This window comes from Brassica rapa, chromosome A06, assembly GCF_000309985.2.
Source record: "Brassica rapa cultivar Chiifu-401-42 chromosome A06, CAAS_Brap_v3.01, whole genome shotgun sequence".
NCBI lineage: Eukaryota > Viridiplantae > Streptophyta > Magnoliopsida > Brassicales > Brassicaceae > Brassica > Brassica rapa.
The window spans coordinates 24,120,536-24,142,739 of NC_024800.2; the positions used below are offsets into that span (position 1 = coordinate 24,120,536).

The 22,204-nt window shown below is 39.6% G+C and overlaps 7 protein-coding genes across 9 annotated transcripts; 4 read left to right on the forward strand and 3 right to left on the reverse strand.

Moving 5' to 3' along the window:
• Positions 1–380: 380 nt before the first annotated feature.
• Positions 381–4,035, reverse strand: LOC103874926 (FT-interacting protein 1). The gene has a single exon (XM_009153361.3). The coding sequence runs from the start codon at positions 3,762–3,764 to the stop codon at positions 570–572; it is 3,195 nt and encodes a 1,064-aa protein (XP_009151609.2). The 5' UTR covers positions 3,765–4,035; the 3' UTR covers positions 381–569.
• A 249-nt stretch (positions 4,036–4,284) lies between these two features.
• On the reverse strand, positions 4,285–6,742 carry LOC103874925 (protein WHAT'S THIS FACTOR 9, mitochondrial). The gene has a single exon (XM_009153360.3). The coding sequence runs from the start codon at positions 6,059–6,061 to the stop codon at positions 4,778–4,780; it is 1,284 nt and encodes a 427-aa protein (XP_009151608.1). The 5' UTR covers positions 6,062–6,742; the 3' UTR covers positions 4,285–4,777.
• A 240-nt stretch (positions 6,743–6,982) lies between these two features.
• LOC103874924 (chaperone protein dnaJ GFA2, mitochondrial) lies at positions 6,983–10,620 on the forward strand. The gene is made up of 17 exons (XM_009153358.3): positions 6,983–7,261; positions 7,351–7,444; positions 7,531–7,605; positions 7,698–7,789; positions 7,872–7,955; positions 8,049–8,087; positions 8,201–8,359; positions 8,444–8,531; positions 8,636–8,700; positions 8,784–8,858; positions 9,006–9,078; positions 9,179–9,270; positions 9,353–9,424; positions 9,572–9,628; positions 9,823–9,871; positions 10,105–10,171; positions 10,257–10,620. Exons 1-17 carry the CDS (start codon positions 7,181–7,183, stop codon positions 10,351–10,353), a joined length of 1,359 nt encoding a protein of 452 aa, XP_009151606.1. The 5' UTR covers positions 6,983–7,180; the 3' UTR covers positions 10,354–10,620.
• Positions 10,621–10,849: 229 nt separating this feature from the next.
• LOC103874923 lies at positions 10,850–12,992 on the forward strand. Its single transcript, XM_009153357.3, has 7 exons — positions 10,850–11,265; positions 11,428–11,601; positions 11,683–11,775; positions 11,845–11,913; positions 12,087–12,293; positions 12,390–12,515; positions 12,603–12,992. The coding sequence occupies exons 1-7, from the start codon at positions 11,011–11,013 to the stop codon at positions 12,756–12,758; spliced, it is 1,080 nt and encodes a 359-aa protein (XP_009151605.1). The 5' UTR covers positions 10,850–11,010; the 3' UTR covers positions 12,759–12,992.
• A 175-nt stretch (positions 12,993–13,167) lies between these two features.
• LOC103874922 (ras-related protein RABA4c) lies at positions 13,168–14,664 on the reverse strand. The gene is made up of 2 exons (XM_009153356.3): positions 13,954–14,664; positions 13,168–13,800 (listed from the first exon to the last, which is right to left on the reverse strand). Exons 1-2 carry the CDS (start codon positions 14,178–14,180, stop codon positions 13,356–13,358), a joined length of 672 nt encoding a protein of 223 aa, XP_009151604.1. The 5' UTR covers positions 14,181–14,664; the 3' UTR covers positions 13,168–13,355.
• Positions 14,665–15,753: 1,089 nt separating this feature from the next.
• Positions 15,754–18,866, forward strand: LOC103874921 (tRNA-dihydrouridine(20/20a) synthase). Its single transcript, XM_009153355.3, has 12 exons — positions 15,754–15,979; positions 16,525–16,586; positions 16,679–16,805; positions 16,894–17,021; positions 17,106–17,278; positions 17,420–17,537; positions 17,630–17,711; positions 17,796–17,857; positions 17,974–18,046; positions 18,151–18,234; positions 18,327–18,407; positions 18,489–18,866. Exons 2-12 carry the CDS (start codon positions 16,549–16,551, stop codon positions 18,672–18,674), a joined length of 1,152 nt encoding a protein of 383 aa, XP_009151603.1. The 5' UTR covers positions 15,754–15,979; positions 16,525–16,548; the 3' UTR covers positions 18,675–18,866.
• Positions 18,867–18,996: 130 nt separating this feature from the next.
• Positions 18,997–22,096, forward strand: LOC103874920. 3 transcript variants are annotated; one of them, XM_009153352.3, is made up of 4 exons: positions 18,997–19,285; positions 19,445–19,752; positions 19,864–21,619; positions 21,741–22,096. In XM_009153352.3, exons 1-4 carry the CDS (start codon positions 19,048–19,050, stop codon positions 21,893–21,895), a joined length of 2,457 nt encoding a protein of 818 aa, XP_009151600.1. In that variant the 5' UTR covers positions 18,997–19,047; the 3' UTR covers positions 21,896–22,096. The 3 variants fall into 3 exon arrangements, with proteins under 3 accessions (XP_009151600.1, XP_009151602.1, XP_009151601.1); XM_009153354.3 differs by having other exon boundaries at positions 21,704–22,089; XM_009153353.3 differs by having other exon boundaries at positions 19,864–22,089.
• Positions 22,097–22,204: the final 108 nt, after the last annotated feature.

Here is a 22,204-nt window from a genome sequence, read left to right on the forward strand (position 1 = left end):
ACCAAAAGCCCCATCACATCTAAATCAATTATGGGCTTTCTAATTGGCCCAAAAAAAGGAAACAAGCAAAAATTGGCCCAAGAAGAAGGACAACCATCACCACCTAACCACCACCACCGTTGTTTGAAGCTAAGTGGCTCTTGATCGCCGCCGAGAAGATAAGGGATTCCGGTGGTGACAAGCATGGTCAATAAAGTAAGTGAAAAGGGGCATTTTGGACTTTTTCTCTCAACAGGCACACTTTCTACCACACTGTTTAAACATCTGCGCCAGTAAATATTTTTCCCGCGCCAACTTTTTTTTTTGTCAAGAAAAAAAAAAATGAAAGTCTCTTTATTTTCTGAATCCCTGATTTATTTACATAAGCGAAGCGTTACTCGAAGAAAACATTAGTAAACATTTATAATGTATCATTAGTTATTATTAGTTACATCATTAAAAACTGACAATGTTGTTTAAAAAAAGATTCATAATTATTGCGAACTTAGAGAACTGAAACTTGGAAGAAAAAAGTTGGAAAAAAAAAACATTGCAATTATTGTAAATATTGCTTAAGAAAAGTGTTTAGGTTAAAGAAGACTGTCTATACGAGATGGCAATCTCTTGAAGAAGTTACTTGGCAAAGAAGGCAACTTGCTTCTAAACTTTGGGTGTCTCAGATAGTAAAGCCCACCAGCCAGCGTTATTGCTTTGAACGGCATTGCATAAAGAACCACCGATGCAGCCAAGCAGAACAAGATGAACAGGCTCGTAGCCCTAGGGTCTCTCCAGCTCAGAAGCGACTGAACTCTCTCCCCCTGAGCTGCTATATCTCCAACCACGGTCTGGATCCTACCCGCAACACTCCTGAGCCGGTCATACCTCAGCCTCACCAAGTCCTGTGACCTAGACGTTGGAAACGTGTCAAACTCTTCATCAAGCTCATCAGGGTTAACAGCCTCGGCCCAAGAGAGCTTCATATCCATGTGAGGAGGGTGTCTCGGCCTAGACTTGAAGTTCCACAATCCGATGAAGAACATGTAGAGAAACATCGTGGGCAAGATAAGTTCCGGGTACATGACCAAAATAAAGAACAGGACATGAACCAGAACAGAAGTCACCGGGTATCTCCAGTTGCAGATATCCTCAAGCCACTTCCCGACCAAGAAATAGCCGGAGAGAAGCGACATTATGCGGAAGAAGTTCGCTTTGCTTCTTCTCATGCTCCAAAGGTGAGAGTCTACATCCAACATGTACTCAACAACCTCTTTCCTCAGCGGCGGCTCGGCTCGTCCGAGGCGGGTTGCAACGATGTTCATCGCTTGGTACCTTAACCCATCTACTTGGTTAACCGTGAAAGGGAAAAGATAGTGCATCTTGGGGAGAAGCGGGTGGCCGTAGTTGTAGATGATGTTGGCCAAAGAAAGAGTTGTGAAACGGATTGATATCTGGAGGTCACCAGTCTTCTTGAGACCGTGCGGTTGGAGAACAAGAAGTGGAAACGAATGTGTGTAGATCTTGTGAGCCTCTAGTGTAGACAGCCTGATTCTCACCTTCCCTATTCTTGCATCTCTAGAGGAGCCATTACCTGACTGAGCTGAACCTGAACCTGAACCCAAATGACAGTTGTCGAAAACGCCGAGAGTGACAACAGTGCAAGGATCATAGACCTCCCATGTGTACTGCTCGTTCCATCTTGGACTCAACGAATCAAGAATGGTTCTAGTTCTCACCCATTTCTGCCCATACTTAGCTACACAATACGCGTCGGTGCTGCCTCTACCCTCTTTCAACTTCATCGGCACCAATCCTTTAGCTCCAAGGATCCCAATCTCCAGCATTCCCACCGGCTGCTTCCACAGCTGCCTAGCCGTTGGTCTTGTGTCGCTAATATACATCGTTGACTCGTCCATCACATGGTAGCCTCCTTCGAGACATATCCTAAGGTGAATCCGGCTGGAGAACTTATGTTCTCTCCTCCTCGGATCTCCCTCAACAACACCGTACTTATCAAGATTGAACCAACGAGAGTGAACAGGACGGTGGTCTAACCGCTTCTCGAACACGTTCATCGGCAAGCTGATCTTGCCAATGACTTCATCTTTCGACGCGTGAACTCGGTCTTCCACAGAGATCACCAGCTGCTCTTCGAATGGCTCAGCGACCACAAAGACAAGATCTTCGTTCCAGAGAGGATTCGTCGTCTTGACAGGACAAATCTTGGTCTTGAGAGTCTGCATACCGACGTTAGCTTTGACGAAAACATCAGGAAGACGGTTTCTATCGCTTGGGATCATGTCTTGAGCTTCGATGACATTGACTCTCAAGTACCACAGCTTAGGAGAGACGTAGACTTTGGATCTAACGTTGAAGACACCTTCTCCGTGAACAGAAGCTGAGTCAGCATGCCATGCTTCAGGGAAAGCTTCATCAGCTTGAGTTCCCATCCAGACAGCAAGCATGATCTCTCCTCTCACTATCTTCCCTTCTCCTCTCCAATCCTCTAAACGGTACCACTGTGGAGCTAAGGGACTGTTCGGTGGAACCCTCGTTGGGATCTCGTTAAGATCAAACACAACCTTCCCAAGAAAGTCATCTCGTCCTAAGGTTTCCTTGTCTTTAACAAAGACTTCGAGAACCGATGAGTGGATACGTTCTTTAGTAAACGCGAAGACTTGGTTCCATTCAGGAAGAGTTGTCTTTCTATCAAAGTGTTTTGTTCTTCCCTTGTAGTTACCGAGCTTGACCTCCACGTAAGGATCACACCCTCCAGTGATTAAACCAGGTGGAAGCTCTTTGGCTCTAACGACTCGAACGTAGAGATAAAACATCTGTTCCACTAGATCGTATGTGCCTGTGAATCTCTCTGCAGCGTTTGTGTTTGGCCATCTCTCTCCGAGTTCGAGGTTCATGTCTTTCACCTTGAAGTCTTCTGGGTCAATACCACCGTATGGTTGCAAGTGGTTGGCGTTGTGAGGGGGCTGAGGAGGTTGGTTAGGTCCACGTGGCTGCTGAGAGTGAAGCTGGCTAGCTCCACGTGGATGCTGGTTAGCTCCACGAGAGTGTGGTGTGTTGGTTTCTTGAGGGTTTTCACGAGACCGGAGGCGAATGGAATGCATTGGTGCAGGCCGAGGAAGGACTTCTTGTCTATGTAGTGTTTGAACAGCTTCTTGAACTTGTTCAGGTTCTGCTTCTTTCTGTTTACCTTCTACTCCTTCGCTGGCTGAATCAGAAAGATCTTCTTGCTCTGCTGATGCAAAGCTCTCTCGAGAGTCTTCTGCTTCGGAATCAGTAAGCTCTTCTTCTACTACAGAAGAGGATTGCGTTGGGGTGGAGTATGGTCTTGAAGGAGAAGGAAGAGGAGAGCGCTGGTCTTGTTCAGACGATGAGATATAGAATTTGAGACCAATCTCGCCTTTAACAGAAGCGAGAACAGACTTCTTCTCCAACGCGAAGCGCTGGTACACTTGTTCACCTTCTTGAACGATGTTAGAGAAAGAGATCTTGACTCTACCGAGGAAGCTTCTACCGGGAAGAGGTCTTCTCTCGTGGTAGACAGAGACTTCAACGTGGTGGTTGTGATGGTTGTTTCTCACTTTGTGATCGTAATCAAAGTAGAGTTTCTGGTTCCAGACAGGGTTAAGAGTTTTGGGCACGGTTCTTGTTTTGCTCAGCTGGTTGAGGAAATCAACTTCTACAAAAGGACTTGCTGAGCCTTGGCCATCTCTGGGCATAAGGTTTTGAGCATCAACAACGTGTACGACTAGTTTGGTGGTGTTTCTCATGGTGAGGTTTTTTCTTGGTTTCTTGGGTGACAAGGGAGATTTAAAGAGGGAAAGAATCGTTAGGAGAGAAAACTCATAAGGGAAGAAAGGAATGTATTCTGATTAAACTATCAGAAATTAAAGTTTGTTTGTGTGTTCAAGTAAAGAATGGGATGATGAAGAAGCTGCCCTTTTTGGTCCGTGATTGAGCTACAAGCTTTTGGATGATTCTCTCTAGGAAGATGTGTTTTGGAGGAAAAGTATAAAGTTATTTTTCCTCCAAGTGTAAAGTTTTTTTGGTCTCTGCAAATGATTACAAGTCGTGCAAGTTCAGGTATTGGCACATGCCTTCTTTCACTACTAAGTTTTTTAACACCGACTTGTGGTAAATTAACTTTGGATGATTCTGGAGACTTTTAACATGAGATAGTGAATCTTCTTAGCGCACAAAGATCAAAAGGTGACTCCTGGAAAATCTCGCTACTGAGGTTTCTTATACGTTTATAACAAATAGATTTGTGCTGATAGTTTCTATGCAAAGTTTAACGCAAACAATCCATTTAATTTCATAAAGGTAATATAACAAAGTCTTGACTTTGTTTTCTATGTTTGAGAGTCAAATGATAATATGGACTAACCTCACAATGAAGGAATGACTACTTCTTCAAAACAGTAACCTGTCTTCAGGAAAACACAATGTCATGAACCGAATAGACCAAAGGTGCATGCTCGCTTCAAACAGTCAAACATAACACGTCCTAAGTAATGCTACATCGCTCTGCGCTTTTGGAGAACCGGCAACAACAAAGCAGCTTTGTCCTATGTCTGTAGCGTTCCATCGAATGAGATTTACTTGCATGGTTTGCGGCGGGAATGACATTAACAGGGCAAAAGCAAGACACGATTCAGTTGAAATGATTCAAATGAAAACCCCCCATTTGATGCCCCTGAAGCTCAAGTTCATAAAGTTAGAATGTGGTCTCTCGACAATGTCATGTTTGGTTTCACCGTAGCAAACATTGCAGGCCAACTTACTACTGCCACCTCGGTCTCTGACCTGCCGGGACCATATCTTCAGCTAGAGAACAATCAGAGTCATATCTGGATAACCGATAATTTTCTGACACTTCCTCTTCCTCTCCTTCAGACCAATCCGGATAAACAATCTTGCCACTCTTCTTCCCAAAATCATCGTCAACAGACTTTCGATACACCCCTCTACTTCTATCAAGACGCCCTTCATTCATCATATCCGCAAACTTCTCCCTGATGTCAACAAGAGGATGCCTTTCAACGAGCTTCCGCCTATCATAACCTTCTCTAAGGATCACCGTCTGCGTATCACACTTCATAGAAATGTAGAAAATCCCCGGGTGACGCTCAAACACTTTGGTGAACTTCTGCGGAAGCGCAAACGGCTTACGAAGATTGCTCACGTTTTTCCTCTCCATCTTCTTCCCAACCGTCAGATGAAGAAGCTCGTGAAACACTCCAACGTTCCTCTTCTCCGACAAATCAGTCCTCGGATCTAAATGAGACGCGTCGACGTAAGGCGACGTGTAAGGGAGTCTCTGCCATTCTTGCAGCCACTCCATGCTCTTCCTCTTTAACCCAAACCCTCTCGTAAACTTAACCGGGAAGGACATATGATCACCATCACCATCATCACTCCTCATGTGGTGTGAAACAGCGAGACCTTCGTCCCAATGTAACAGCTTCAAACCGACGAGATCACTAGACAACTTAACCAAACAGAACAACTCCTGGTGGTTACGAACCAACGAACCTTTGTAATCATACGGCAAACCCAAATCCCATCTGAGATGATCTACGGAATGCAGAGGAAGCGTTCTCTCGCTCGTGAGCATAAGAAGCTTACACAGCCTCGACACAACATCCTCTTCATTCACCCGCACAACGTTAACCTCTTCACTGTAAAGCTCTATCGCCTCGGAGGTTAAACCGAAACAAGGAACGCGAGTACCTCCGCCATCACGACAACAATGCTCCACGAAGATGTTGGGGTATCTCCTTATGAAAGCCGCGAGCTTTAGCTCTTGAGGGAGACCGAGCTGGCCTCGGTGAGTGTTGAGGTGAAAGATCGGTGCTTTCGTATCGTGTGAAGACGAGATGATCGAAACGAGGTTGCATACTGCTTTGAGATGCTTCTCACGAGCCACGACGGCGTCGAGTTCCTTGTCTTTTACCCATTTTAGCTTTACGTTGACTAAACCACATGTCTGAATAAAACCAAACCCTTGTCTGAATTTGGGAAAAGTAGTGGAGAAACTAACCGTTCGCTGCAGCAGCCACCGCATTGGTCAGGGAGAGATTAACCCTAGTTTTGATCCTCCACGAGACTGAAATTAGATGATTTGAGAATAGTTACAGCATCGAAAGCATGCTGATGGGTAAGTTCATCAATCGTAAGTGAGTGTTGATTACAACTTTCCCGATTGTAAATTACAGAGCCGAAGAGAAAGAGGAAGAAGAAGACTATTAGTTATTTGTTATTTTAATGGGCCGATGGGCCCACTAAAGGGAAATATGGGGGTCGGGTCAGGTTAAGCGGGTTATATGAAATGACCAGGTTCTTTCGGTTCATTCGGTTCTTTCGGTTCTTTATTATAGAGGTTTAGGATCCAGTGTTTATAAAGTTTGGTTGAGCTTCGGTTCAGTTATTTAAGTTTTCGGTTTGGTTCGGATAACAAAATTGAAAACCGGTTTATATCTGATTTCTGTATCGATTTTTTGGTAATTCAGGTTAAAAAGTCAAAATAACCGGATTTTTTATTGAGTATCAGATTTTTTGGATTTTCAGACAAAAATTCGAAGCTAATTTTAAATATTTTAAATAAAAAATATTCTAATAATTCAATTTTAGATATTTCAACATATAAATAATATTTTAAAATTATTTGAATATTTTAATATTAAATACAGTTAATATTTATACATAAAACTATATTATAAAATTCAAATATTCATTCGATTTTCGGTTCTCTTCTGATTTTTTGGTTCTAATAATATAAAATCTATTAATATAATTGATACGATCCAAACTCGAAACAAATTCGGTTTGGTTTGGATAAATGCGTCGAGGCCTGCCTGATCTTGTGTAGCGAACAACAGAAAACTACTTGATTATTTTATGATGGGCCGATGGGCCCGCCCATTTAAGGGTGATAAAGGCGGGTCGGGTCAGGTTGAGTTGGTTACATGAAATGAAACAGTCAAACCCGGTATTGTGTGGCGAACAAAACAACAGAAACTGCGTCTTCTACACAGTTCTCACAAGCATCATATCATCAAACACAGGGCTTTGCTAGGGTTTAAAGTTCGCTGCTCCTGTCTGATGATTTGGACCCTTATCACTCCCTACTCATTAAATCTCCATTGAATTCAGACAGAAGACATATCTATCGAGAGAGAAAAAAATGCTCCCTAACGCAAAGGTTATTCGCCTGTTAGCTCGTCGATGTCTCTCCTCATCGCGTGCACAAGATTTCGCCTATCAGGTTAGTGCTTATCTCTCTCTATCTCCTTCTTCCTCGTTATATCCCTCTTTATCTCTTGATTTGAAGTTGTGTTCTATGAGAATCTGCAGAAACTCAGGGGAGTAGCTGTTGGGAGTTGTAGGAGATTGAATACAGGTTCTGGCAATCCTGCCAAAGTTCTTGGAGATCACGCTTCTAAATCTGGTAAGTTTGCTATACGAAAGTGTAATTCATGAGCCAGATTGAGTATTTGCCAGAGGGTTTAAGATTATATGTTGATGTAATGTTAGGGCATGACCGGAGATGGATCAGCTTTGGAGGTTTTAATTCTAATTTTGGTTCGAGAAGGTCTATTCATGGAACAGGTTGCGTCGGAGCTTCATTGAATCTTTCAGTTTGTAGATTGTTTTTATAATTGAATCTTTTAACAGTGAAGTTTGTATTTTTCTATTACCAGGCTCTTCATCTATGTCATCTAAGGACTACTATGAACTTCTTGGTGTGAACAAGAATGCCACAGATGGTGAAATCAAGAAGGCTTATTACGGGGTATGGACTATTTGGTTTAGTGTTTGCATCGTTTAGTTTGTTTGTCTTTGATTGATGCTATTGGTTTTTCAACTTTCTCCAGCTAGCTAAGAAACTCCATCCTGATATGAATAAAGATGACCCTGAAGCTGAGAAGAAGTTCCAAGAGGTCTCAAAAGCATATGAAGTGAGTTTGTCTCCACATCTTGGACGAAACTGTTTTTGTTATGATGTGTTATAATCTTATACTGAATGGTAATTGTTGTTTTTTTTGGATTAGATTTTGAAAGATAAGGAGAAGCGTGACCTTTATGACCAGGTACATAGGCCCTCACAATATTTCTTCGATTTCGTTATTGCAAGCTTTGGATTGTTCTTGCATTCCTCCTCCCTCGATTTACCTATTACAGATGTGATCTATATCTGCTGCAGGTTGGGCATGAAGCATTTGAGCAAAATGCTAGCGGTGGGTTTCCAAATGACGGAGGAGGAGGCTTTGGTCAAGGTTTTGACCCGTTTGATAACCCATTTGATATCTTCGGTCAGATCTTTAACAGAAACAAGCAAGCTTTCGGAGGTCAAGATGTCAAGGTATTATAGTTTGCTTATTTTTTTCGAAAGATAAATTTTGTGCTCCACGATTAATATTTTTTATTCCTTCTATACTCTTGTAAGGTTTTGCTTGAACTTTCTTTCATGGAAGCTGTTCAAGGATGCTCCAAAACTGTGACTTTTCAAACTGACATGGCTTGTAATACTTGTGGTATGTATATATATTCTAACGATCAAAGTACTCTCTCTATATGTTGATATTGTATCAATCTTTAGTTAATGTTTGTTTGTTTGTTTTCTTCCCCTGATGTGTAGGTGGACAAGGTGTTCCTCCTGGTACCAAACGTGAAAGATGCAAAGCCTGTGATGGCTCTGGGATGGTCAGTATTACAAAACTCTAGTTTGACCACTGTAATTATGATTTTTTTAATGGTTTTAAGGTGAGACGGTTATGTTTTTTCAGACAACGATGAGAAGGGGTATATTAAGCATCCAACGAACTTGCCAACAGTGTGGTGGAGCTGGTCAAACGTTCTCAGTATGTCATATATTTGATTATTGCACTTTTTATATCATATATAGTGTTTACCTGTGTATGTATATCTGAGGAGACACATAGTCTTCTGCTAGATTCATCCCAAATGTTTGATCTTTAAGTAGGTTTCGTTTGTTTGGGTATTACCAGAGTATTTGCAAATCATGTAGAGGGGCTAGAGTGGTTCCAGGACAGAAGTCAGTGAAAGTCAATATTGATCCAGGTAATTTCTTGTTTTTTTTGGCATATCTATAGGTAATAAAAAATGTGTCGTCTAGATCCCTTCGAGCTCTTCTTTTTACACATTTTTAAAAATCTTGCAGGGGTTGACAATAGCGACACAATAAAGGTGGGAAGGGCGGGTGGAGCTGATCCCGAAGGTGACCAACCTGGTGATCTTTATGTTATTTTCAAGGTGATTTTTACTGAGTTCAATGAAAAATCATGTTAATAATGTCATTGCGTTCTCAGTATCTCGGCTGTATTTTACTTTTCAGGTTCGTGAAGATCCAGTGTTCCGCAGAGAGGGTTCAGATATTCATGTGAATTCGGTTCTCAGTGTTACCCAGGTGAAATGTCGATCCTGTCTCTAAAAGTTCGTAGGCGCTTTAGCCTTCAGGATTTGTTTTCTAACTTCTAGTGCAGTATCTGTGAGCTCGTTAACCATTTTTTTGTTTTATTCCTAATAACCAAATGTATTCTTCATCTATTATCAGGCCATTCTTGGAGGAACCATTCAAGTTCCAACACTTACCGGTGATGTCGTCGTGAAGGTTTCTACTACTTTTCTCACTTCTTACTTTGTTATAAAATTCTCGCATTGGCCAGACAGATGTTGAACTCCAGAGAATCATATTTTTGGTTGCTAGTTAACTACAGTTTCGAGTTTCATTTCCCACTTAGTGTAGTTTAGGGCAAGTCTTGGCACTTCTCCGGCAATCTAAACTTGGAAACTCTTTTGTTGCAGGTCCGTCCTGGAACCCAACCTGGTCAGAAAGTAGTGCTAAGGAATAAAGGTGAGCTTTTTTTTTTTGCTTGTGTAGATAAGTTCAGCGTTAGTATACCTGAAAACATAAAAGCAGTTTTTGAGTATGATCTTGAGCTAATTTAGTGACTACAAGACATAAGAAAAAAAAAAGTTTCTCAAATCCATTTGGAAGTTGAGAGAGAGTGAGGAAAACCAAGTGTTGATTATTTTCCTGTGTGTTTACTTATCAAACCCCATCCTTTTTGTTTACTATACAAACAGGTATTAGAGCAAGAAAGTCAACTAGATTTGGGGATCAGTATGTGCATTTCAACGTCAGCATCCCTGCGTAAGTCCCCCATAAAAAGCCCCAAATAAACTGTGATTAAGATGGTAATCTCTTCTTATGATTTGTTTATATGTTCTTTTGGCAGGAATATAACGCAGAGACAGCGTGAACTGCTTGAGGAATTCGTTAAAGAAGAACAAGGTGAATATGAGAAGCGCACTGCTTCTGGATCTTCCCAGTGACAAACTACAAAAATGCTATAGCTGAAAACTATTCATAATGGCAGTATCATCAAAAACCTTGAAATCATCAATCTTCTTCTTAATCGAAATATCAGTTGCGTTAGGAATTAGTGAAAGTATTTGTTTTCCTACTCCTTAGTTTTAACTAATTCTACAAATGCTACAAGATAAAAAGAAGAAGAAGAAGAAGAAGAAACGTGTTGTTATTGCCTGTTTTTGCTTGTCAACGTTTCATGGTTTATATAGATTACGTTTCATGTTTTGGTTCTCTCCATGTAGACATGCTTTTCTTAATCGTATTGCAGTGAACATCTTTTGTAAAGTGTTCTCTAACTTGACGATAGAGAATTGTATAACTTAAACATTAATATCGTGAACAAATTAACAATTTTACGGAGGATAATCAATGATTGACAATGATAGAAGCTGTTTAATAAAGTATTAGAGGCAATTTTAACTTATAGAAGTGTATATAGAACGATTTCAATCACTTTCTAAAAGTAGAGATTCTCTGAATACAAGCATACAATGAACATGGAGCGTCATATACAGACACCAAATCTACTACTCCCATCTCCCGCCATATCATTACTAAGCAATAAATAAATAAATAAAAAAGGTTACTTCTCTTCTTCATCCTTCCTCGCTTTTGTCGTAATGGAGTTACCTGTCGTAGATCTCTCTCGTTACCTACAATCCTCAAACAGCGAATCGGATCCTCAACTGGGAACCGATCTCCTCGACTCCTGCCGAGAGGTGAGCCGGATCCTGAAGGAAACCGGAGCTCTACTTGTCAAAGATCCGAGATGCAGCGCCGAAGACAACGATCGATTCATCGATATGATGGAGACGTACTTCTCCAAGCCCGATGAGTTCAAGCGGTTGCAAGAGAGACCTAATCTTCACTACCAGGTTCCTCCTCTAGATCTTCACTTTCTAATCGAAAAATCTTTTTATTACAACAAAACCACAGTCATGTCGTGATGTCTTGTCTGCACGAAAGCTAATTTTTTTTAAAAAATCACGATTTGATTCAAATCTTTGTTAAAGTCAACACCTTTTTGATTGGATTAGGTTGGTGTGACACCGGAAGGAGTTGAGGTTCCGAGAAGCTTGGTCGATGAAGAGATGCAAGAGAAATTCAAGACGATGCCTAATGAGTGTAAACCACACATTCCTAAGGGACCAGATCACAAGTGGAGGTACATGTGGAGAGTAGGTCCTCGCCCTTCTAACACACGCTTTAAGGTAATGTTTAAGACTATTATTATATGTTTTTGTATATATAATTATTTGTGGTTGATTGTTAGAAGTGGCTTATGTTTTTAGGAGCTCAACTCTGAGCCTGTGATACCGGAAGGTTTTCCAGAGTGGAAAGAAGTGATGGACTCATGGGGTTACAAGATGATATCAGCTGTTGAGGTTAGGCATCTGATGCTTGTTTAGTTTTATAACTCATGAGTTGATGTTTTTTAATTACAAACTGTTCAGGTTGTTGCTGAAATGGCAGCAATTGGGTTTGGTTTGCCCAAGGATGCGTTTACATCCCTCATGAAGCAGGTCAGTTCTTAGGCCTTGTCTTGTTTTTCTTCAGTCAAAAGGAAGAATCTTAGTTCAGAACACAGCCTTTTGATTTAGTTTAAGTATTGGATGAATGGTTGAAGTGGAAATTTGGGTTATGGATGGATTTTGATTTAATTAACTTGGAAGAGTATTATTGTTGTGAGTCTCAGGGTCCTCATCTTCTTGCTCCAACGGGAAGTGATCTTAGTTGTTACAACGAGGAAGGCACTATCTTTGCGGGATATCATTATGACCTCAATTTTCTAACGATTCATGGAAGAAGTAGGTTCCCTGGTCTTTATATTTGGTTAAGGAATGGGGAAAAGGTTGCGGTTAAAGTTCCTGTAGGCTGCCTCTTGATTCAAACTGGAAAGCAGGTATGTAGATGTTACCGCATGCTGTTTACTTAGAGTGACGGAAGAAAACAACTAGATAATTACTTTAGATTAGAATCTTGGTACTCATGTGTGCAGATAGAATGGTTGACTGCTGGAGAATGCATTGCCGGAATGCATGAAGTAGTTGTCACGAGCAAGACTAAGGATGCAATCAAATCAGCAAAAGAACAGAACCGAAGCCTATGGAGAGTTTCCTCCACTGTAAGTCTTCTTCTTAAACCAGTGTCCTTGTCAGTTTTCCTGACCCTTTGGCTTATCTGGAAGATTTGTTTCTGTCTTGTCTTGCAGTTGTTTGCCCACATAGCCTCAGATGCCGAGCTGAAACCTTTGGGGCATTTCGCGGAATCGTCACTGGCAAGTAAATATCCGGCGATACCCGCAGGAGAGTATGTTGAACAAGAGCTCTCTGTTATCAATCTAAAAGGAAAGAAGTCATCTTCATAACTTTGCTGTTCAGCCACAAACCATTGTAAGGTCTGACACTCTGCTTTTGTTGAAGCAGATGATCTTGATAACTCAGAATTGGGTCGATTTGCGACTTATATTTGCTTAATCTAAACGTTTCAAATGTTTTTATCTATTTGTGTTTTAATGATGTCAGTGAAAACCAAACACATGATATCTCAGTTTGTTAAACCATGCCCCTATATATATACAAGTGTTCTAAAATTCAGTCCACCTAGGCGGCAAATTGAATCTAACAAATTATTTTTCTTTATTTTTCTTTCAAATCAGTGTAAACGTTCAAAAAATCTGTTTAGGCACCTACTTAATCAATAATCTCCTATTTAATCAATAATCTCCTATAAAACGCTTACCGCATAATGATTTCTTGAAGATTGCTATATACCAATGTAACAAGGTTTAGTTTCATTTGTCATAATCAAACAATTTGTATGTTTAACTGAATCACTCAGTTGAGTATAATGTTTTAACTCTTCCAACTCTATCATCAACAGCTTAGATACAAAGTAGACACATTATTATGCAGTCAAAACAGAGGAGGAGGTAATAAAATCACAAAAGAAAGACAAAATGATTCTACGATGTTCCACAACATCTCTTTCCTTTAGCTTCAGCCTCTTCTCCAGGAACAACAATCTTAGTTCCTTGCAGGAGTGAAGAGTCACCACCAGATTCTCCTTCCTCATTAGCAACAAGATTCTTTTTGCTCACTATCCTGTAGATTTCAGTCAGAACCGTGAGGAAAGATGGCTCAACATTGATGGAATCCAGAGCTGATGTCTCCATGAAGAAGAGGTTTTCTCTTTGTGCAAACTCCTTCGCATCCTCGGTAGGTACAGCTCGAAGTGTGCCGAGATCGGTTTTGTTTCCTACAAGCATGATCACAATGTTTTTGTCTGCGTGTCCTCTCAATTCTTCTAACCACCTCGCGACATGATCAAAAGACTGTCGTTTTGTTATGTCGTACACAAGCATTGCCCCTACTGCACCTCTGTAGTATGCACTCGTCACCGCTCGGTACCTAAAATAAAAAAAAAATTTGGAAAGGTAATGTTCATAGAAACCTTAAAACTCCACAAAAACGTTAAACGAAAGTGTTTATAGATTCTCTGACAAGTAACACGCATCAATGAATAAAAATCACATTTTATAACAAAAGGTAAAGTGAAAGTACCGTTCTTGACCGGCAGTGTCCCATATTTGAGCTTTGACAGTTTTATTATCGATGGTAAGTGTTCTTGTCTGAAACTCGACACCGATCGTTGCTTTGGACTCGATGCTGAACTCGTTTCTAGAGAACCTAGCGAGAAGCTGAGATTTGCCAACGGCAGAGTCGCCAATCAAGACTACTTTGAACACATAATCTATCTTCTGATTGAAATTGGTATGAAGATTTGACATCCTCTCTGACCAAAACTCAGAGAGCTTACGTAGCTCAAAGAGAAGATCGAATGATAAACTGAGAGTCGAGATCTGATTTGGGTCAGCACGTTAGAGAAAATGAATGAATGACCGGGAAAAAAGAATTATAAAGAAGAAAAGTGGGTTTCGAGCATCGGTAGACGTGAAGGGAAGAAACGAGGAGGGAACGTCAACCAAGTGGGTCCCCACTTGTGCCTTTTTCGCTTTATTTTAAAATTTTACTTTATTATATATCACGGAAATTTGGTAATTTAGGGGTGGCCACTGCCATTTAGAAAAATGAATGTACCAATTCATCATTCACCAAGTTTGATTTGTAGAGATTTGTTGCCTCAGATTTGACCCCCAAAAAAAATTTGTTGCCTCATATAAAACAGAAAATTCAATTACTATTATTTTCTAACAAGTTTTGATCGCTCATATTGGTTTTGATAACAACAAAATAACATTTTAGTTTTGACCAAACAAACTTTGTCAATATAAAAGGTTTTAAAAAACCCGTGACATTGGTTACCAATCGAGAGCATCTCCAATGGTGCATCAAAATGAGGGAAAACATCAAAAAATGAGGGAAATCCATCTCCAATAGTACTTCATTTTGAGGGAAAAAATGAGGATATGAACAGTATTCCTTCAAATTTGAGGGAATACTATTCACAATCTTATTTTGATATCAAGCTTTTTTTATTTACATAATACTCCTTTAGTTTTAATCTTTATTTTATGCATAAACAAAACATTAACATTAAACATAATTTTTATAACTTTATATCCAATATGTATATACTGATTAAATTTTTTAAAATATAATTACTAATAATTAGTTATTAAAATATAACTTATAATTTTATAAATTATAATATATAATTAAAAGAAAATAAAATAGAAAACAATACCATCAAGATACATAACTAATACAAAGTGGAAAAATATAATAATAGTATTGTTTAAGTAAAATTCTACTATTACTTTGTATGTTGTTATGTAACTTTATTAATGTAATAAATATTTGTTTTTTATAAGTTAAAGTTTGGTTAAATTGTAAAATTTAAAAATAAATGGGTATAGTCTAAAATCTTATAAAATAAAAGGTGTTATTTGCAATAAATAAAAAGTTAAAAAATGAATATAATAAGAACTGAGGGAGAAAATGAGGAGAACCATTGGAGCAAATCACAACCTTATTTTGAGTTTACATCATTTTGAAGGAAAAAATGAGGGAAACCATTGGAGATGGTGTGAGCCAATTTATAGGAAATAAATGAATACAACCACGACAAAAGAATGAATACAACCTCTGATTTTTAAAACAGTAAGGGCTTGTTTTTCACTATTATTATTATAGAGAAATGTAAAATTATAAATATATCTTTAAAAACATAATAAAATATTTTGTGACGTATTTTAATTTGAACAATAGAATAATAATAATTAACTAAATGAGAAAATTTTGGATCAATTTTTTTATAAATAATATATGTATATAAAAATGCAAATGTTATTTTTTAAAATAACATTTCCATTAGTTTTCAAGATATTATAAATTTAATTTTAATAATTTATAGCACCGAATCACACCACATGCCAAAGTCGGACCGGATCGAACCGATCCCTGATACAGAGAGTTACCGGTTCGTATTTCGGTCTGGTTTTAAGAGCATTGGATAACAAATTAAAAACAAACCTAAGAACCGTACCCGAACAATTGCGAGCAATTTCACCCCTCCGTCTGCGTTATTCTCCTCCACTCGTCCGCCGTATTCGTCGTCTCTACCACCGTGAGTCCCTCTTTGATGCTTTCTCTGCTTCAGAAGCTACTCTTCTTCTTCTCTTTAGATACTTATCGCCTCTCATTATAATTACCGCTAAAATCTGAGCTTAATTCATGGTGAAAGCTGTGGTTTCTCTCCTGCTATAGTATCTATTTATGTTACTCGATTTACTTGTGTGATTTAGTTTTCTCTTGGAGATTGCCTCTCCTTTAAAGCATTCAAAAAAAGCTTAGATTCACAATTTGGTTTATTTAGGTCTGAGATTGATGTATGAGGGAGGATACTCAGCTTTGTGATTAGTTTGAGCTAAGATAAACCTGTTGAAACGTTATCTTGATCTATGTAATGTAATGATACAAATTGCTATTTGATCTGATCTATCCATCATAAAGAACCTTATCTGAAAGTTCATAAATGTTGAAGAAGTAGCATATGAGTAAGATATTCAAGGCAACTGTTGCTTCAGAATCTTGTGTTGTGGCTTACTTTTATGGTACCAAAAACACTCTTTCTGTTTTGCTTTGAAGCTAATGTGTACATTCTTTGTATAGTTGATTATCAGGTGGTAAGAAGCGATGACAGTTTCAGATGCTTACCGTCCTCCTCTGTTCAGGTACGTGCCTGAGGGTCTCAGTGTTTGTTTCGTTATGTTCATCTGCAGCGAATGATCTTAAGCTTCACTCTATTTCTGTTATTCATATTCAGTATTGCCCCGATGATGGGATGGACTGACAATCACTACAGAACTTTGGCACGTCTTATATCAAAACACGCATGGCTCTACACGGAAATGTTAGCAGCTGAAACCATTGTTTATCAAGAAGAGAACCTGGTACTCAATGGATAAGGGGTTCTTGTTTTAAATTACATCTTGAGTTTATGACGCGTTTGATTTATGTGGTTACTCTTGTACTGCTCAGGACAGCTTTTTGGCGTTTTCCCCTGACCAGCATCCCATCGTTCTTCAAATTGGTGGGAGAAACTTGGACAATTTGGCCAAAGCAACCAAGCTTGCTAATGCATATGGCTATGATGAAATTAATTTCAAGTATGAGTGTCTGTTTCTATAACAACCGGTGCCATTCCCATCCAACTGTGTTTTTGTTTACTGACATTCTAATTTGTTATGTAGCTGTGGATGTCCAAGCCCAAAAGTAAGTGGACGAGGATGTTTTGGTGCAGTTCATATGCTTAACCCAAAGTTTGTTGGTGAAGCCATGACTGTCATTGCTGCCAATACCAATGCATCTGTCACCGTTAAATGTCGAATAGGTGTTGATGATCACGATTCATATAATGAGCTTTGTAAGTTTTTCTTTACACTTATCTTTTCAAGTCGTATGTTCTCGTGTTTATCTTTAAGCAATGACATATAACAACTCTTGGAGAGTTCACTTATGAATGTGACTGACTTACTTTAACTTTTCTATTCTTATTTTTATTCAGGCGATTTCGTTCACATAGTTTCTTCACTATCTCCTACTAAACATTTCATCATACATTCACGAAAGGCGTTATTATCTGGACTTAGCCCAGCAGATAATCGTCGAATCCCACCCTTAAAGTACGTGCTGAGTTATGTATCTGTTATGGTTATCTATTTGGAAGATATGTCTCACATTTTTTTTCATCTGCACTTGTACTTCTCAAATGCAGATACGAGTATTTCTTTGCCCTATTGCGCGATTTTCCAGACTTGAAGTTCACAATAAATGGAGGCATAAACTCTGTGGTTGAGGTGAGGTTTCTTAAAAGAATCTTTACTTTGATTCCAAAAGTTGCTACTTAAAGCCAAATATTTACCTCTTCCATTGACCTGTAGGCAGATGCAGCATTGAGGTCTGGAGCTCATGGCGTTATGCTTGGGCGTGCCGCATTCTACAAGTATGTTAAAGCCTTTTTCCTGTATCTTTTCCATTTGTGTTAAATATCACATGAGGATTAGTTTCTGTTTTATCTCTTTTGACTATTATTTCAACTCCATGCTGACTATTTAACAGTCCCTGGCACATTTTGGGACATGTCGATACTTTAATATATGGATCTCCAAGCAGTGGGATTACAAGGCGACAGGTTTTGAGGAATATTAATTTTCTGAAAATAGATACTCCTACAATGTTAACTGACATCTGATCTAAAACATGTGATGTGTTTTGTTGTCTGTAAATGATTTCTAGGTTCTTGAAAAGTATCAAGTCTATGGGGAGTCAGTCCTCGGGAAATATGGAAAACGCGGACCAAATCTTCGTGATATAGTGAGGGTAATGGTGTTCCAAGGCTCTATTTTTTAAGTTATTATTATCTATTCGATGACACAAGCGTTATAACTGAAGCAAAACCTATTTGTTTGCAGCCATTGATCAATCTGTTCCATTCAGAGATTGGAAATGGCCAGTGGAAACGTAGAACCGATGCTGCTCTATTGCATTGCACCGTTAGTCACTTCTCTGTTACTTTTGCTCTACCAAGAACTTGTCACCTTGTTAACTCACTCACCTCTTGTGTTTGCATGCAGACAATGAAATCATTCTTGGACGAAGTGTTGCCGGCAATACCCGACTTTGTCCTGGATTCGTCGGTTGTCAAAGAGGTGACTGGGCGTGAAGATCTCTTTGCAGACGTACGGCGTTTGATGCCTCCACCTTACCAAAAAGAATCACCCAAAGAGCTGGCAGAACCTGTGATTCTTGATGAGGAATGACAAATCTTTTTATATATATATATATATATATATATTTGTACTCAAAAATGGACCTTATATATGATGATCATTAAATCATGAGAAAGCTGCTCAATGTATAAGCCATACCTTTCATTACAAATACTCTATCTACCTATGTTTTCAACTTATGAATCAGTTACAATACAATGATAGGCACTCATCATTTGATAATTTTTTTCTGGTATTTGCTGGGTTTTAATATAAATACCGAACCAAATTGAATAATTGAGCAGATTGTCGAAAACCGAATTAACCGGTTTAAACCAAGAAACCCGAACGTAGCGATGATGATCGCTTCAATTTGGATCCAAAATCTTCCTTCAACCCAAAACCTTCCCAAATCAATCGAGAAATGGGAGAAATGGTGATGGATGCGACCAACTACGACGGCGCTATCAATTACACTACGAACTGGACTCTCGCCGGCGGTTCCCTCACAGACTCCGTCTCCTTTGAGTCATCCTTCTCGACTACCACCGCAAACCACGAATCCGACGACGGAATCATCCCCGCCGCCGCCGATCATACCGCCAAGTCACCACTGCTTCTGCTCCCTCCGGTTCCTAACGGCGATCCTTGCGAAATCACCAGTACGGTGCTTGATCCTCCCTTCTTACTTTTACTTCCGATTGTTTTGTTCTTCGTGATTCTCCATGATTTGGATCCGGTTATAGTTTGAAGTATATCGGTAGTGTTATTATCTACTCGTTGATGTGTAGCATTGATGATGTTTATGATTGTGGTTGCAGTTACATTTGCACAAGAACATGAACTAAGGCAAGTCTATATCCGAAGCACTGCACGTGTATACGAAGTTTATTACACCAAAAAGAAGCGGGATGATAGAGAATACCTTTGTACAGTTCGATGTGGAGTTGCAATGACAGAAGATGAAGAAGTGCTTAAGATCATCCCTCTCATTGAGTCACCTGCTTCTGAGAATGGAGTGGTACCGGTTACGGATGGGAATGGGAATGCACGGACCAATGAGGATGATTGGGTTGAAGTGAAAGCTGGTGAAAAAGATCTGCTTTCAGTTCCACAATTAGGACAACAGGTGATAGTTTTTTTTTTGAGGAACATGGCTTTTAGTATCTCTATAGAGATCTTAGTCTGCTTGCCGTGTCCTTTAAGTGATAATTGGTGTTAATGGGGAAATGCTTTTCAGGATCTGTTTGAAGCTACTGCAGAGATCGATGATGCAGAGCCTTGCGTTTCTGTTACGCTCCGTCTTCTCTCGCTTCAGGATAAAAGATGTGCGCTTGTTGATGAAGTTTATGTTTTTGCTGATCCTGTTGATCTAAGTGATGAAGACAAGGAAGAAGCAAGTGGAATGGGAAACTCATCCAGTAGTGCGCTTATGGCTATGTTTATGCCCACTCTTTTACAGATGTCCCGAGGAAAAGATGTCAGAAAAGAACATGATAGACAAGTTTCCGAAAAGTCCAACAGCACGAATCCAGCAAGTTTAGGAGATTCGAAAGAATCAGAGAAGATCGTGAATGAGATTCAGCAGGAGACAGATGTCATTAGTGCTAATCAGAAAAGAGCGAGCTTACCAGTTGTAGCCAATACTCTTGCAGAGCATGCTGATGCAACACGAGTACCTGAAGCAGAAATGAAACGTGATGTGCCTTTCAGTAATGTGGAGACTATCCTCCATCAACTTGTTAACAAGGTAAGCAGGTTAGAAACTATCTTGACAAGTTTCGAAGATCGGATGTTGAAGCCTATCAGTAGTATTGATGCAAGGCTTCAGCTAGTAGAGGAGAAACTCGAAGAGTTAGGCAAGAAGTCACTTGAATCTGAATTGTTTGTTGAAACAAAAGTACCCAACCCGGGTCCTCAGAGCAGTGATACAGATCCTGAAACCGATCAGTTGGATGGATTGAACAAAAATACAGATGAACCACAACTGGCCTCTTGTGCTGAAACAGTTGTTCCTGACTCCGCTAGTACAGACAAGGAAGAAGATTATGCTGTTGTGCAGCCGAAGAACAGTAATGAGGAGGTTGGTCATTCTGCTGAATCTGAGATCAGTAATGAGGAGGTTGGTCATTCTCTTGGGAATGGATCTTTTGAAGAGAATCCAAAACGTTCAGTGTCTATAAATGATGCTTTAGCATCAGCACTTGCTGGATTATTGTCTTCAACTTCAATCACGGACAGGAAATACAGCCAAGCCCTCGTAGTCAGAGCGCCTGAATTTTCAGATGAAGATGACATGGAGACGGAAGAGAAATCTCTGGCTGGTTCCCTTCCAGACAAAAGCCAAGTTGCAGCAGAGGTGTTGGGAAACACATCTTCTGCCTCGGAGAGCCCAACTTCTCCACGGAAAGAGCCTGGAATTACTCTTTGTATTGAAGATGGTACGCAGGAAATGATTAATGGAGTTCCTGAAACACTGGGTGATAAAATGGGAGGATATGCCGATGCTGAGACAGTGGTTAGCGTCAGTAACCATGGCTTAGAAGGAGATACAGTGACATCAAGCACAAAAGATGATCATTACCCAGAGAGGGAGAACCATAGTTATGAGCTCAGGAATCCCGATTCCTTGGTTCACGAACTCGAGAGTTCAAATGTCACTACTAAAGAATCTAAAGAAGAGCCTGAAATGGATGATGTTTTCAAGAGTGTTCTCGGTTTTGAACCTAATACCTCTGCAGTCGATTTCCTAGCTCCTGTTCTGGATGTGAAATTTAATTCAGAGAGAAAAGTCTCAGACAGCAAGTGTCTCTTTGAGGCACTCTTCACGGAAGACTTTAAGACTGTTGTAGTAGATTGCGACAATGAAGGTTTTGGTGATGATAACTTGGTCTCCGTGGAAGATGGAGAAGAACTAAAAGGCCCACCAACAGATACCCTTTCGTCTCTGGAGATGGATTGCTACGAGACGAACGAGATGCATCTACAGTTGAATGGTGAGATACCAACCGCAAGTCTGATATAAAAGGAAAAATTGAATTTGGTATCAAAGTCTTAAAATTATCTATCACCAAGTGTAGGGTGTGAATGTTGAAGGATTTAATAATGTGGTTGTAGATTGCAACAACGGAGGTTATGGTGATGATAACTTGGTATCAGTGGAAGATGAAGAGCTAAAAGGCCCACCAACAGATACACTTTCGTCTCTGGAGATGGATCACGAGGTGCATTTGCAGTTGAACGCTGGGATATCAACAGCAAGTCTGCTATAAAAGGAAAATTTTAATTCGGTATCGAAGTCTGCATTAGCTAAGTATCTATCACCAAGTGTAGGGTGTGAATGTTGAAAAAAGAATTATCCTTTTGGATTTTGGAACTAGAAAGTAGAAACTTCTTTTTGTTTTGCAATCTTTGTAAAGATGTTATTGAAGCATAGTTAATACTAATAGCAGCATGAAGCTCATAATCATTGACTAATCTACACTTGGTCGGTTTTGCATTCCAAGCTTCTTGTTCTTGATCCGACATTGAACCTTCATAATCTTAGAAAATTGAACCGAAATTGAACAAACTAAACCAAT